Source organism: Dermacentor andersoni, chromosome 10, assembly GCF_023375885.2.
Source record: "Dermacentor andersoni chromosome 10, qqDerAnde1_hic_scaffold, whole genome shotgun sequence".
NCBI classification, from domain to species: domain Eukaryota; kingdom Metazoa; phylum Arthropoda; class Arachnida; order Ixodida; family Ixodidae; genus Dermacentor; species Dermacentor andersoni.
The window spans coordinates 123,330,492-123,347,797 of record NC_092823.1 but is presented as its reverse complement, the minus strand read 5'-3'; the positions used below and the strand labels follow the sequence as shown (position 1 = coordinate 123,347,797).

Below are 17,306 nucleotides of genomic sequence, written 5' to 3'. Positions count from 1 at the left end.
TGTTAAAGATTAAAAAGTAATCCGGAGTTCCCTACGGCGTGCCTTATAATCTGATGGTGGCTATCGCACATAAAACACCAGAACTTAAGTTTCTGCCGCTGAAAACTTGTCATTGAGGTAGCACTGGCACCACAGCTCTTTCTGTTTCTACTCCAACTGCGGCGGCTGAGCGCGGCCGCGCGTGTTCTAGAGGCAATCTGCGCTGGGTTCGAAGGCTAGCCGACCACATGCAGCTGATGGCTTCATGTGCGCTGTGTTCGCGCGCGCCCCGTTCGCATTGACGTTAGAGGCGGCACTAAGAGGAATTCGCTCGCCTCTGCTGCCGCTTTTCATCACGCCAGTGTTCTGACAGCGAGTGCCCGCGGTCATCGAGTGAAATGTGCTCTCGCGCGCCCCGTTCGCATTGAAGTGCTGCACTAAGAGGAATTCGCTCGCCTCTGCTGCTGCTTTTCATCACGCCAGTGTTCTGACAGCGAGTGCCCGCGGTCATCGAGTGAAATGTGTTCTCGCGCGCCCCGTTCGCATTGAAGTGCTGCACTAAGAGGAATTCGCTCGCCTCTGCTGCCGCTTTTCATCACGCCAGTGTTCTGACAGCGAGTGTCCGCGGTCATCGAGTGAAATGTGGTCGCGATCGTGTGTTCGCCTTTGCGCACGGGACAAGGTACTTGTTGATTTAGTTCGCAAGCGAAAGTTTGCGAATCTTACTCCGTATAGCTGTCTAACTGCTATCTAAACTAATGCTTCGCCTTTCGCGTAAGACTGACCTTTTTGGACTTCCTTCTGCCATACAGGATGCCTACAAGACGATACTGCCAGGCGTGGCCACGTGAGAAACAGCACCGGCGACCACAACGGCCACGCTATTCTGACGTACGGAATAGACGGCGTCGGCTCTGGTCATCCAAGCAGCAACAACGCCCTGTGCTGTTCCATCACAGAAAATCGTGGATCCTGACATCTCGCCAAGCACTAGCTCTGATGTCAGTGGGCCGAGTGACTGCCGCTTGTCGGTCGGGACTCAGTACAGGCTTTCTTTTTCGAGTCAAAGCAAGCGCCGCGGACACGTTATTAGCTGACATGCCAGCAGTGCCGCTGCAGCACGTGATCAGCTTGGGAGTCTGAAAATTGACGGCGATGACGTACTCATCTCTCTCGAACCAATGACTGCGCACCTGCTTCTGACGTCACCGGTATAAAAAGAAACTGAACTCTTACCGTGCCGCTGTGACGGTTCCATTTTAAGAGAGTGATTTGATGACAGAGTGTGTAGTGACAGTATTGTGACAACAAGAAGCGTTGCGTGAAGATTCCCGGCACAGACTGCATCGTTCGTTTTCATTATTTTGATTTCATCAGTTCTCCATAAAAAAATTCGAAAAGAAAAAGAGAGAAGTTGCTTTATACATGACACATGCATGCTCAATGTTAATTTCTTTTTCAAAGGGTGATGTCGTACTGGACGTTATTATTATTTGATATGAAAACACGCATGCAATGTGCAGAGAGGGAAATAGGGAAGGAGTAGGCTGGCAACTAGCTGCCACCTAGAGGGTCGCAAAGCCTGCCCACTCTTTAGGAAGGAGGGGGTAGAAAAGGAAGTTGATAAAGAAGGGAGGTTATTCAGAGAATCCTCCAAGAGCGATGTCCATTCGTCGGCCCTTGCAAACGGGCTACTCGTTGTCTTCTGGCAAGCTTAAGGGGCCCTGAACCAGCCCTTGGGCTTGGTGAAATAACAGTCCGCGGGTGGCATACGCTGCTGTGAACATCTCAGCCAAACTATGATGCCGTACGGTGCGCGAAGCTAGCTAGCGGATCGCGAAGTCACCTTTCTCTAACACGCTCTCCTTTCAACAAATGGCCCTGTCCTCACTCTCTTCTAGACGCACTATTTCGTCATTCCATTGTCATTGTCATTTGTCGTCATTCCATTTCGTCATTCGGCTGCTGTTGGCCGATAGCACTGACATCAAGCTGCGGTCGGCTACTTGGCGTAGATACCGCGGCCGCCGCGGGGTGCCGCCACGAGTCCACTGGCTAAGCGCACTGCTGCTCGCTGAGGACAACCGCGTTTAGCTTATGCTTAGCGCGTCGTAGGCACCAAAGGCGGAAGTCATGGCGTCTACGTTAACATCCAAAATTAAATTTGAACTGCGCGCCACGGTGAGATTTAGAAGGCGGGGCGTTGTGGGCACACCCAACTGCGGCGTAGCCTTCTCAGTGCAAGGCATTGAAGAAGCAGCCGGAGCGCAGCGGAGGCCGTGTTTGATTGCCAATAGAGAGTTTTAGGTTAGGGGACGGAAGCGGCTTGCGTACGCAAGGACTAAGGGCCACGGTACTGCGCATGTGCAGACCCAGACATAGTGGTCTGCGCATGCGCAGTACCGTGGCCCTTATGCGCAAGCCGATTGCGTCCCGTAAAAACTAAAAACTCCGCATCTGCTGAACGCGTTGAAGTACTTTTTGCGGCAAAGTATTTCTGAAATAGCCTGCTTTCCCTTCAAATACCTTTCTCCACTTCGATAAAAAGTGGTTCAGTGCTCCTTTAAAAACAAATCCGTCGTTCTGAGGGTGACATGAGGGCATCGGCTATAGCAGGAGCGTCTTTATTACGAATAGTCTACACGACATTTGTAATATATTCCGTGATGTTCCGCAGCAAAGGCCATCGAATCTGTCGGCTCGTTGTGTTTCCGAGAAAGCTTTACCGCAGGAGTTTAAACATTTGGAAAAGTGGAAATCGTATATCTCGGCTTCCACTGCACAATATTTTACGAGGATTGTTGCCGTTAAAAAAAAAGAAATAAATATGAATTCTACAAACTGGAGAGAGCAGTTCTTTGAAGCGCGCTACAAGGTTATTTTATTTCATTTTTTTGCTTAAATTTGTAAAAGTCACAAAATTTAGGAGACCTCCCAGCATGAATTTCACAACTGGCTAACTCAGCGATAAAAAAAATTGTGTTGTGGTTCTGTATGCTGCACATACCGAGACATCTGAAGCGCACACAACTAATGCACTAAACACTGCTCTGAATTATGCCAGTGTTTTGTGACCACATACTTTGCAACCAAATTACCCTACATTACTTTAAGGTCATATTCAATGACAGCTATGAATCGCTTCATCCAAGGTTTTCCACTTGCAGTGAGAAAGGTAGAATGTCATATGAACAATGATAGCTTACACAAAATTTCAAATGCGACCTCCAAGTGGAGAAAGGTTTGACCGTTTTGCAACCCTCCCCTCCGTTCACTCTATGTATTGTGGCGCCACCATCTCCACCCCCCCCCCCTCCGATTTGTTGAGGCTGGCCTGGATCCTTCTTGACAATGTCTTTGAAATTTTGACACTCTTTTTAAGTAATTGTCTTCACAATGGCTAGAAGTCTTTGTGTGGAGACATCAAGTGCTAGCCATGGCGTTGAATTTTTTTTAACTAAATTTTAACTAAACGTCTTTGCTATTGCTAGAGCTTATAGCTAGAGGCATCAACTGCTAGCCATCTTGAAGATGTCGAAACAGTAGCTTGCCACAGCTCTAGCTGCTTCTAGCCTGCTCAAACTGTACCAAGCTAGCTAGCAACCAACTTGTGCTTCCTGGATCACCAGCTGCGTATATTCATTGAGCAGTGAAATCAGGAGACGGACACCAGTTTGGTCCCTTCCGTATTTCAAAATTTATTTCTTCGACACTTCTTTTTGCAGAAGAAAATCACAGAACACAACAGGGAGCAACAAAACAGCAAAGCTGTGAAGAGGAAATTCAACAACCGAGACATCAGAACTAGACAAAAAGAAATGCACACTAACGATGGCACCGTTGCCTAGTGCGCAGTGATGACATTAGGGGCTGCTTAATTATGATATGAAACAATAATTCAATCGCGGCCATGCAGTGAAACACTATTGAAAATAACAGCACGAACGAAAACAACACTGACATGTGTGGTGTTGCTCTACTAAATGTGGTTGAAACTCCAAATGAACGCTTGCCCACAGCACGTGTTCACCGCAAGACTTGCTAGGTATAATAACGTGCCACCGTCGGTTCCATCGAGCTTAAACTTGGCAACAGGCGCGAAGGACTGAAGTAATCCAATAATGCCCTTCTAAATATCGTTCCACCGAGTGATTTACGCAGACCATTTAACAATTTCTAATGACCGTTACAATTTTTAAGTGCATTTCCTGCCAACAACTGCCCGCTCATGGGCTTGCTTCTTCCCACTAATACATGATGACTGAAGTCATGAAAGTAATGACTCCACTTCAATGAACGGAATGGATACGCCAGTCCTGGTGTGACGTCAACTTCATTTCTTGTGACACTGCAGGATGACGTAGGCAGTGAAGGATAAAACTAATACATCCACATCTTTTACACATATTCGAAAAAAAAAGAGCTATGTGACGAGAATTTAACAACCTAAAATCACCACCTTCAAATCGCTGCCCCTCATTTGCATAAAGTAAATTAATTGCTTGCACAGAAGGTTGTGAGAGAGAGCAGGCGGAGTGATTGTGATCACTTGTGCGCTTGTTGCACAAGCGGGGCCTTGCATTTAATGATATTAAGAAACAAATAACCAGCTAAAGTAAGTTGCAGATTTGAGTCTTATATGAGCGTGAATGAATTCAGCAGCGGCAAGGATGACCCACTCGGCACAGGTAATTGTAACCTGCCAAAAGAAACGAGTCAGATTTTCAAGAGTACAGACTAACAAATGGAAATTCACCGAATGAAGCAAGCCTTAATCTTAGCCGACAGGCCAAATCATACTATTGACTGCGCCACCTTTGCGTCTGAATGTGACACGCGAAAGCGGGGAATGAATTTTAGCTTACAATTTTCACTCCACATGTAGATTTATTTTGACTTACATTAGGAGGCACTAGAAGCTTAAAAATAAATACCGCAATTTCTTACTACTGCGTTATGGATCGCAGCGGTTTGGCGTGCCGCTGAGCCTAATAATAAAAAATAAAGATTAAATGTTCCAGTTTCAAGCAAAAAACAAAGTGATTGCCTCAAGTCCTCCGCGCATCGCCAGTGGAATAAATATGCGAAAAGACCGTGGAAGCCGAAATGTGGTCGCCATTTCTGCAAGTTCAGCGCTGAACCAGACACACTGCGGGGGGACAGGCGCTATAGCAACCAACCAATAGCACCGCGGGGAGCGTCAGCAGCGTTCCATCATCCACAGGAAGGAAACGGTTGGTGTGCACGGTACACGGAGCAGTATAGAACGGTCAACTATAGAGATGCGTGCGGGTTCCACTTTCCCACGCACAAGACGACGACTTCGGTCAGCTACTGTAAGCCATTGAGAAACGCCAGTTTGTTGTGTTCTTTTTTTATTTCTCTCTCTGTCTCTTTGTCACCGTTGCATATATCTTCGCAACGTCACAGCGCACTCGCCGGTTTAGTGGCAAACTGTCAGCGCAGGGTAAGGAAAAATAGATCTCGTGGGCAGTTTTCGAGAGGTTTCTTATTCTTTTTTTTTCATTCGAACGAAGGTGAACACGCAATCCTGCATTTACAAGTGGTGAGGAATGCGTGCACGCGCACACACGTACAAGCACTTCTCTCGCTCTAAGACAGCAACGACTGCTTGTCTAGCTGCAGAGACCGCGTTTGCTGCGCGGGAATAACAACAACAGTTCGGGACATGGTCATTGCCACCGGGCCTATAGAAGGAATGACGGCAGTCATGTGGAAACCGCGGTACAGTGCACGCTGTCGAAGACGCGGGTCACAGCCCGGCGTCGCCTGTTGCAAGCTCGTGGTTTATGGCGCCAGAACAAATCTGCACAGAGTGAAGAACCGCTGTGCTGAACACTGCGTATAAATTGGAGGGAACAGATCGCCTTTTTTTACAGCATCACCTGGGTGTGCTGCTTACCACTCTTCAGTTGAAACTATACACGACAGGACCTCTTCGCCCCACCCCCTCCCCCCGCCACAAAGAGAAAAGGCAGACGCGCTAAAGGCCGCAAACGTTGCTGCAGAGGTTAAATGCTGCATTTGAGGGCTCCCTACTCGGCATAATCAGCACAGCTTCATTCAAATAAGTGCATCACGCATAAAAACATGACATCAGACTCCCGCTCAGCAGGAAACATCTTCAAGCTTGCTTATGTCAAACACCTTGAATATAGAAACCAATATTAGTGTCCGTACACATTTGAGGTTTGCAGAATACTCGACATGAGGGAAGGTAGCAGCACAGCTGGTAGCACTATTTTGTGGTAGTTTGCTTCATCACAAAGCGACAGCACAATTTCTTAATTGGTGTTATATAGCAACTATACATACACAATCATTCTGTTGCCAATGCCTTTTAATCTATTGATTGAGTAGCCCATAGCCCATCAGAGCAATAGTAGTTTGCACACACCAGTGCAAAATGAACAAGGTGGCTGCTCACACTTGCACCTCTGACATCTCGTAAATGCCAGTATGTCTATGGTCATTACGAGCTTTGCTTTTTGCCTGTTGACTTGCTGCTCAATATGCTCCTCCATTGAGAACCAATACCGCGAACATGCTTGCTGGCACAAAACAGCAAACGCAAGAGGGCCCTGTCAGCTAACATTTCAGGGCATGAGTGGGCTCATCAAAACTCTTTTGCAGTGCCATCAAACATTTTTTACCACAGGCGACGCCGGACACCGAGGAAACATGCCGAAACTTTGACATGTGATGCACAGGATGTGACGTTTGGCCAGTGAGCCAGAAACAAAATGCGCAGTCAGGGCTGTGCGAGTACAAAAACGTTTAGACGTGACGTTGGGCGCGGTGCATACACAGGAGCTGCGGGGCAATACACGTAATTTATTATTCCTTTTTACATCAGCACCCTAGTGAAAAAAGACACTGCAAGCTCAGCGCACAGTGCACTTTCAGTTCTTGAGAGACAACTCGATAACTAAGACAAAACTAACCTAATAACTCAGGAGAGGAGGGGGCATGAAGGCGTGCCAGAGATTAAGAGAATCAACAGCCTTGCTTTATTTGAACCAGCGAAGAACCACTCAAAAGTTCTTGCCAGTGTGTTTATTTCTTCCTTTAATAAAAGTTGATAGCTGCTGAACATTGCACCTGACAGGCTTAACAGACACGGTTGGTATAAAACTTGGTAGTGAACCTCCTTCTAGCCGATGGCTAACTACACCACACAAGTATGCAATTGCCGCATCTTTTTGCGGAGGAACCGTTGAATTTATCGCTCCACGTTATCACGGAAATTCGTAGTGTCATCAACTTGTGGAAAATTCTTGCATCTGGCCTTTCACAAATTCCGAGGTTCGCGCAGCAACCAACGTGTGCAGTCCCAGAATAGTTCTCAACATTAGCAATGAGCCTGAACATGCCGGAGGACACATGCTAAAGCTTTCTGCACCAGCTGATGTTTGTGAAGCCAGCCTGTGTAGCCTTCGAGATGCCTACACATTTAATGCTATTGTAGAAACAATGCCTTGAAATGCGTGTTTTTTGTGCCACGTAATAAAGGCAGCAAGCATTTGGGTGAGGCTGTCGATAGCACGACGTAGGTGCAAATCGTATTCATCAAGCTATCCATATTGAAATGGGTGGCACGAGAAAAACGCAGAAGGAACCAACGTGAAGGAACAACTTTTTTTCTTTTTCGCACGAGCATCAGCACAAAGACACAAAGACAAAACTCTCGGATCCGTTCACCGCCGCCTCGAACAATATACGGGGCGTCGCATGTAACAAGACGGGAATCCGTGCGCCTGCTTTCAAAAAACACCGGCTAAGCCTACAATCCTGTGGTCTTCGAAGAACAAGATATACGAGAGCAAACAGGCGGAATAACAGGCGTATTGTAGTATACACCCTCGGCCCTAGGGGCTCGACTACGATCGAACAAGTGGTCCAGTGGCATTTTTTTATACACTTTGGTTCAAGTAGGCCTCCTAGGTGTGTGGGTAACTTATATGCTACATCAGTCAAGTTATACGCATATGTATAATATTTATATGTATTTATAGTGCCGCCACAAAACTACATCTTAAGTGGACATGCTGGTCGGCCTACCAGAAGTTTGTGTGCTTGCAGGACCAATAATTTGATCTGCAATGGGAAAAGGTAAAACAGGGATAAGGTGAGGTGCTCCCAAAAGATAACGCTGCAAAATGTTCTCTACGTGTGTTGTCCCACGTCCGTGCAAGCTCCGAGACTCCTCAGTGTTGCGTCCCTACACCTGCCACACTTTCTTCAAAAGCTCGCACGAAGCAACAAAGATTACGGTGGAGATTATTGCAGTTGCATTTCTCTCACTTTAACGATCATGGTTCCCAAAGCTCCCTTCACTAAAACGGCTGCAGGAGGATTCATCCCAAAGAACTACGCCGCATCAGCACAAACGTTGATATGACAGCCCTCCAAACATTGAAGGTCTTTTTTTTTCTGTTCCTTTGGCAAAATGCACTTTGACTAGAGGGCTCTAGACATCACACTGCAAGGCGTTTAACCTTGCGAAGACAGGCAAACACTAGTAACATACATAGCACCTTCATCAGCAAAGGCTGACTTCACTGAAGGTGACCACAAAGCATCATGCTGCATTGGCTCGTGACTCTGGCTAGAATACAGACGACTCCATCGCCAGACAAGTTGAGACAACAACGTTGAAGGATCCTTCCTTTTACACCAACTCAAGTTTCATGGGAATACTAGCTGGAGAATTGATTTGTCTTTACTTGCTTCTCCTACCATGGAATTATGAAGAACTTGTGCACAAAGATGACAGTGGGGTAGTGCTCTGCAAGGTGACAAATGTGATTAATGGGGAGAGCAGTCACCGCTATCGATGCACCATATCATTCACATTACCCTGAACAGATCATGCAAGTATGCTCTTACGTCTTTTAAACGTACTTGACATTGCTGTCACACTTTGTTGGCAGCTTTATGCCCCCCGCAGAGCTACACGGTGCTGTCATTGTCTTTGTGCTCAAGTACTCCGTAACAATACGGAGGCTTGAAAAGCTACGAGTAGTTGTGGCAGCAGACTTGGCTGCACACTGCTGGCACAACAATGCTAAAATTTTGCGGCCTGCATCTTTCTTTGTCTCAACACAGCTTAAGTGTTTTTAATGTTTAGATCACTCTTTTTTCCCATGAAAGCTTGAGTGGATCCTATTCGAAAACACACTGACTAAAGTGAAGCTCTGTTGGGATATCTCTCACAAACAACCCAATAAAAAAAAATGCACACACATAGTTTTCATTTCAAGTGCACATGACCGGAATGCCAGACGCACACTGCTTGTCACACACCCCCCCACAGTAAACATCACTGCCACCGCTTCTGGGACACCTTCATCCGGAACGTTGAAGATGCACACAGGTGAGTGCAAAGTTTGCTAGCGCCCTGTTTGGCTTGACAAGCGAAGTTAAAATCTAGACACAAATGCAACGCCCTTTCTGTAATGTGCAACTGCCGGTCCCGATTCCACAGATGGCGCTTCCCTCAATCACTGTCAACGAGTCAACACACAAACACCCATTCTATGCCAGGGGCTTGAACATGGCACCAGAACCAAACACCTTTGGTCCCATAAAAAACATCCTTCCGATTGTACCCCACACGGTTCACTTCAAACAATGCAGCTTAGACAGCATGAGAACAAACCTAGTAAACTGAAACAGTCAGCCTGCCCTTTACAAACATTGGCCTCTGTGTACGTCCTCATTGCTAGCGACATATAATAATGTCAAGACGAGCTATGCCTGCTGTAGACAAGGTTAGGTTACAATGCAAAATATGTCAATTGAGGGCGTTTTTATGCCAGCTACTGAAAGCCACCATTGTCACAGGAACTGCTTACAGGCACAAACTACCAGTCACGCCTACAGTCCGATTTAAGCTCAAAATATTTTAGTCCACACAAAAGTTAAAGCACTTAAAGGGTTAAAATCTTTAAGCACCCAAAATGAGACTTTGTTTGCGAAAAGGTGAGGCGCAAAAGTAAGTGTTCGGGGAAAAAAAAAGTAAGAACAAGAATGGGGATCAGCACATGCCAAAAACGTGGCCATTTTTGAAGAAATCCCAGTTTAACTAAAATAGCACCTACCCACATGCACAATAAAGCAGCAGAACTGAATTCCACCACCAAGCATCAATTGATCCAAAAATTCATCCGTGTCAGAAGTACACGTCACCTGTGGCAACGGCAGGCAATACATGTACAATTTTGCAGCAATTGAACAGTGGCACCCTGTGACACACACAGTGAGACATGGCGCACAATGCTGTTTTCTTAGTACAGTCAAGACATGGCACCATGTACACATTGCTGCAAATTCTACATATTATCCAGTACTGTCACGCACGAAATACACTCATTTATTTGTGCGCAAATTATCACATGCAAGTAATACACCCTAACGTGGCATTAAGCTGCATGCGCTGTGAAATGCTACCTCTGTGTGAAATATGAGTGTGGATTAGCCGGCAATTCAGCTGGAAAAGTAACGTATACATGGCGCTCCTAAACATGCAACATTAGATTAGAGGCTTAGAGAAACTGCCACACAGTATAGGCTGTCTAGACAATAGAAACGATAGCCATGAATAACAGTAGCAATGTTGATGGCGACATCTTGTGATGCTTTGTCCAACCACAATGCTTTGGAAATCTTTTTGTCACACATGTGTTATTGTCAAAGGAAACAAAAAGAAAAAGAAAACTGCATATTAACAACTATGTCTATGGAAAACTTTTTTACGCACCAGCAGATAAGTAGAATATGATTTCTCACTGCAATATTAGCTCTGTCTTTTGTGGTTAACCTCTGCACCACAATATGGTGCCACCAATGTGGCTACTCGCAAAAACATCTCTCGTAACCCAGTATTCTGTAGATGGCAATACATTTATGGACAATCTAAATTCTCCCGATGAATTATTTCACAATTACCCTAGCCTTAATACCTTAATCGCAAAGTAAGAATTAGTGCACAAAAAATATTTTCATAGGGCTTCCTTTGCCTCTTTATTCATCTCAAATGAACATAAAGCAGATCTTGCAACATAAAAGCAAAATGAACAAAACGAGAAAGGTTTACACCATCATAAATCTGCCATTTTAGGGCGTTGGAAAGCCTGTGTTTTCAAATTCAATGTGCTTTGTAAGGATAGAGATACAGTATTTCACTGGGAAATGAACGAATAGCCATGAAGCGAGAAAATATCCCTAAGCTTAGTGTACAAAATATTTTTTCCTAGATGCTGCAAATGTCAAAGAAAAATATGGCAGCCATTTGTTAGCACACTACTGCCGTCATTCCACACACTCTGTAATAAGTTCCAAATGAATTCACGTAAACCAAATTTTTACGAAAAATGAAAGGCTGAAGCACAGCTCTAATAATGTTTAAGAATTCATGTTGCATGGACATTATTGTGGTGCCTAGAATGTTGCCAAGGTGTATTTTAGAGGGTTAAGCTGTGAGCTACGATTAGAAAATGCTGCAATGTAAAAGTGCAGTCATTTCATTTAACGTAAACGCATATCAGACAGGTTTAAGTCTTCTTGCTATGAGCTGTTGTGAATTGACGCAATCAAATTTATGGACTGTGCTTTTGTTAATGCTTGTATGATCACACCACGGGCCAGAGGCGATTCAATATCCATTGCCGAAACAAAGTCGTTAAACAACACAGCAAACAAACAACTGTATTAGAAACACATTGCATATAATTGTATGTGTGCAAGCTAATGAGACCATTGTACAAACATGATGGAGGAAGCACAAAGCTCAGTACATATACTCAGTATCACTTGTGGAAACTTAGTTCATAAAGCTTTGATACCTCAATGAGACAATAACAGGAACATTACCTGAACGTTAGGCTCAGTTGTAGACACAGTCCGTAGAAACTGGCTATAGTGACCAAGGGCCAAATTCACAAAACTTTTATTTCATACGCCCTGCCTGCAATTGTTCAGCCTTATTGCTAAAGTTGAATCTCAGTATAATGAATCACTGGATATAACAAAGTAAATAAAAAATCTTTTAGCCAAAACTGTGTAACAAACAGACTTGTAACAAATAGCGGATATAAAGAATGTATCGGTGCTACATCGTTATGATGTTTGACTGTACGAATAGTGCTCGTAATGAATACTGGATATCACAAAGGAATTTACATGTTGAATGTGATTTGATCATAACAAAGTATGACTAGTCAAACCTTGTTATAACTCAGTCACGTCCAACACAAAAATGCCTTCGTTATATTCATTATGAGCATCTTCATTACCTGCTCATATCAATGAGAAAAGTCTTAGGTTTATTTCATTATATCTGATAATTTGTTATATAGAGGTTCAACTCAGTCAGTGACAACCTACGAATTCAGCAGCAAGTATGGCAATGTCCAACTCAAACAAAACTTGCACAGATGCAACAGCCAATTATACATGCTGATTTCCACAACGTCCTGGATGGGGCGAATTCTTTACAATGTTTGCATCTCTCAGGAACTATGAGGCACAGAGGGCAGGTTGTCACCGAGTATTATATCCCCTTCAGGCACCAATCAATTCTACTCATTGAAAATTTAGTATCACCACATAGTTTTTCGTTAGTACCATGCCCCATATGGAAAGTTTACCAGAAAGTGGACTACCTGTGAAAATTCTTTGCAGAGATGTCAGTTATGATAACATCAACTGTTTTGTGTCTCGCTTATTTGGAAAGTGCCCATCCAGCCTCTCGAAATATACGCCTGATGTGAAACATTGCGAAAAACAAGAAAAGATGTGAAACCACTACACAATGACAAAGTGAAACAGAGTAAGCACCAAAACGTCTACCTTCCAATTTGTTTTACAAAAACACCTTACACATATTATTCAAACTTCAAGCAGAGGTGTGTTCTGCGAGGGTGTCAAGATGTTTGCAACAAATTTTCAATTGTAGCACTTTTCTCAGTGGTTTCGGTTTTAGCGTACTATATTTTGGTGAGTGCGACTATGCACATGGCGCCTGGAGGGGATATGTTGACTATCACAAATGGCTGGTACCACTTTTTTTTTAAAAGTCACTGTGTGGTATAGAAACTGCTTGGCGAACATGCGCCCAGATTTTAAAGTTCTATAAATATTGATACGAATGTGTTGCACTGCACAATAAATACAGTCACTGGTAAGTCACATCTTTGCGGAATGACAGTCATTCACTGCAGTGCAGCATAATGTGCAGCTTGTATTAGAAAAGAAATGAAAGCAACTAATAAGAGCCTGGTAGGAACTTAAGGCAGTCTTAACAGCCCTTTGTATACAGCTGAAGATCAACTGAGCTGTGAATAAAGGAACAAGGTGAGTCCATATTATTGTTAGTGTTGTGTCCAAAACTGGCTAAGACTTTCTTGAGTGCAAACGAAGTCGACTCACAATAATGCCCAAGTCAGACAATTAAGCAATTGTAGTCAATTCAAACCAGTATCAAAATTATATTTTCTTTGTTAAATTTACAATGATCCTCACTTCAAGCCAGGCCTTCGGTTGATTAAAGTCATAGCCTTCCCGCAGAGCAGCCATGCACACAAAAATGACAAAAAAAAGACAACATTCCTATGCTGTGACAAGAAAATGTGCTGATTCTTGATGTTCATGATGCAGTTCATATTGACAATTGCTGATAAAGAGACCAACTCAACATTGCTACTTTCTTTAGAGATTTTTCTGAACTCAATATGTCTAAAACATGTCATAGGCTTCCACAAGATGCCTCAAAATTGACCTTGGATGTCAAAGCATATGAACTAAAGAAAACATGTGCAATATAACAACATTCATTTGCACTAGTGCCCATTTCGGCGTATCATGAGAAGCCCACAAGTTTCCTTCTGGAGTAGCCAATTGCATAGAAGTAATGTTTCATTTTCTGAGCTGTGCATGTGAGTACCTTTAAGTGCAATTCGAGTGGTTCTTTTTTTTTTTTCCAGGCAATAAAATTTAGGCAATTCAAGGGTAATATGTCAGAAACCTGCACACATAATGCCAGCACAGATACCTAGAAGCCATCAAGATGGGTGAATTAAAAAAAATTTTACACACAAAAGAGTGCAACAGAAATCATCAAAAGCAAAAACTTGAGTACATGCAAGCCACTTTGGTGAGGAAGGAAGAAATGATTGATATACACAGGTAAAAAAAAAAAGTAAGCAACAATAACAACAACGAAAAATAGCAGTCTGTAAAGGCATAAAAGCATGCTGCCATTGAAGAGCTGCAACTAGTGGGTCAAACTTGGCGTCCACACGAAAATCCCTCGTCCTTCGACATGCGACAAGCGAGTGTGCATTCACATTCTACTGGCAACAAGGAGCTCATGGACAAGACCTTTCAACTGGGCCAAAAGGAAAAGCCTACAGAGGACACACTACTACACAGAGGCAAGGCTAAGCAAGGCCTGCCAGCCTCTGGAAAATGCCTTGGTCATCCTCCAGCCATTGCTGCGGGGACTAAAAAATAAAAAACAAGGTGCACCGCTTGAAAGTCAAACACGTATTGTTTGGGAGTTAAAAATGCGTGTTTCTTTTTCTCCTCCTCCAAGGGGGGCAGTCGAAACAACTAGCTCTACTACACTTGCGCTGCGCTATGGTACAAGGGCTAAATATACAAAATTGTACAACGTAATGCGAGAGCGTTATATAGCGTAGCACGTTTCAATGAAACTACTGCACCCCTCCTTCTTGATGAAGGGAAAGGGGCTGTTCCGCATAGGGACCACTCTAGGTTTCGTCTAGTATCGCCCAAAGGAGGCGCTAGCGTCATTTCATTGGCATTACCTCCCACGCCACCACATGGAGGGAGCCGCTGGTGACGTTAAGGCCAAAGTTGTTGAGGAGGATGGTGCAGGAACGTTGAGAAGGCTTTTGCACGTTTGCCTGCCTCTGCTGTCGCCAGATCCACACGTGACAGAGGAACGCATTCTACGAGTCTAAAGTGAACAGAGGAGACTCACTTTTGACCACGGCAAACTGCGCATCGTCACTGACATGGTGTGCACATGTTCAATGTAAGGTTAGCCAGGTGAAAGACTTCAGGACCGCCGTGGTGTAGTTGGAAAGGTTGTGAAAAGCTTTAAACACAGTGCAAGAGTTTTAAAACGCCACGGCAAACTTGTTTTGCTGAGAATCGCATAATGAGGCAAAAGGCGTGCAACCGTATAAGAAGTGTGCAAATTATCCAAGATACTATATGCGTTAGGATGTGTACAATGAGAACTTTTCGCCTGTTCATTACGAGACAAAAAGCAGTGAAGAAAGCAGAGCCGCACAGAAACCAGTACCATGCCACCATGATCGCCAAACTCTAATAAGCGTTTTCACACGCGACATGACAAAAGTGGCAAGGCAAATCGCTAGATCTGTGAGCCTGCGGTTAAATCGGGATACAACATACCTTGATAATTGAGTGAACATAGCTTGTAAGCATCTTGTGCTCGAAGGAGCACAGCGTTTGAAAGCACCAAATATCTAAGCTCTTGGGCAGCTGCCAAAAAGGCGTGCCATCAGATCACTTAGCTGCCAAGTGATGAACAATTAAAAGAATTGGTAAACCGAAACTTCCACTCCACGCAGCAGATGCAGAGTCAATGGTGTCACAAGAACGGGAGCACGAGAAATTGTCAAGGCTTATGCATGTCAAGCAAGCTCACTGAGAACCCATGCAAACATTGTCCGAAAAGGATCTACGAGCATGTTCCAAATATATTTTCCGAGGGCAAGAAAGAATACCTGAAAATTCACGAAGCAAAGAAAACTAGTGTGCAAACATATTTCAAGATAACACCGTTAAAAGTACATTTTCACAATGCCCCATGAATGGCTAGTACACTGCCAGGCCAGAATGGAACATAAAAGCACAAGAAAGACCGAAAGTGAATCTTTTTTTAACATGCAAACATAACTGACTTCCAAGATGCAATGCTGAAACACAAACCAGTTTGTGAATGTGCTTGCACACAACAAGTCACCACGCCAAAGCACCAATTGTACAAACTGCATCAGTGAAAGTTCTTAACGTGAAGAAGCATGCATACTGGGTCTGCATAAACTCTTTATGCTCCATTCTGGCCTAACATTACAACTGCCACATAACCCTGCCTTCTCTTCTCCTCGGGCCTGTACCACCCTTCTTTCACCTCTTTCCATTGTCGGACCAGAACAGAACAGTCTCGCGACTCGGCTCTTTCTCCTAACATGTGCTGCGATTTTGACTAAGTGGGGCTCGTGCGGCCCGCAACCTGTCCCTCTCTGCCATAAGCTGCATCTCACGTAAGAGCTCTGGCTGCCACTTAGGCTGAAGCCTTGGCCTGACTTGCTCAACGCAGTCTTGCGGCTGTGGCTTCGGTGTCGGCTTCGTGGTTCCACAGGAACGACCGAGGAAGGGGAAAGCTGAGGCCCTTGTCATTGCGGGGCAGGGCACCAGCGTTCAGCTGTCGTCAGACAGCCGTCTCCCGGTCCTGCACGAGCCTTTCGAAGTGCTCCTGGCCTGGGCACAAAATTAAACAGACAAGAAATGCAATGACACAGTTATAATTTGCTGCGGAAACCATTGATAGGCTATATTACACCCTGTGTGGGATCCCATCCCTCCCAAATCATACTCTTGCCATTCATAAGATTACTTCGTCCATTGCGTACAAAATTCTCAATCTCATAGCACCACCTAATCTGCCATCCTTGACTGCACTTTTCTTCCCTTCGCACTTGTTATGTTACTCTAATGAACCACCGGCTACCTGCTCTATGCATTAAATTACTTGCCCAACTCCCACTTTTTTAAACTTAATCTCAACTGGAGTATCAGCTACACCTGTTTGCTCTGTGAGCCATACCACTGTCTTTCCATTCCTTAACACTATGCGTACAATTTTTCATACCATTACACATTGTACTGTCCGTAGCTTCTTAAGATTCTCAGTTAACCTCAAAGTTTCATTTGTATAGCTTAGTATTGGCAGAACACAAATAATTGTACATTGGTAGGATACAGCGATTGCGATGCCGCAGAAATCACAAGATACATAACAGCTATGCAGATATGGGTGCATCATTCTTACGTATGGCTAGGACTGTGCTGTCACCGAGAGGGCCCTTGCCAGGTCATAGATCGCGCCAAAAGAATTCATTGACGAGCTAGTTGGTACAATCTTCTTGGAAGTCAGTGCACATAACTTGTGTTCCTATATGTCCTGTCTATTCACACTGCACAAATGCCATTTTCAAAAGACAACATGCGCTTTTGACGGCTCAATT

At 44.4% G+C, this 17,306-nt stretch overlaps 1 protein-coding gene across 4 annotated transcripts in view; it reads right to left on the bottom strand.

Annotated features, from left to right (window-relative positions):
- Window positions 1-3,652: 3,652 nt before the first annotated feature.
- Window positions 3,653-17,306, bottom strand: part of rdgA (retinal degeneration A) — a 373,163-nt gene continuing 359,509 nt past the window's right edge. For all 4 annotated transcript variants that reach the window (XM_050192467.3, XM_050192466.3, XM_050192468.2 and 1 more), the window contains exon 29: window positions 3,653-16,539. In XM_050192467.3, the coding sequence (XP_050048424.1) occupies window positions 16,490-16,539 (50 nt within the window). In that variant the 3' untranslated portion in view covers window positions 3,653-16,489. The remainder of the gene's footprint in view (window positions 16,540-17,306) is intronic.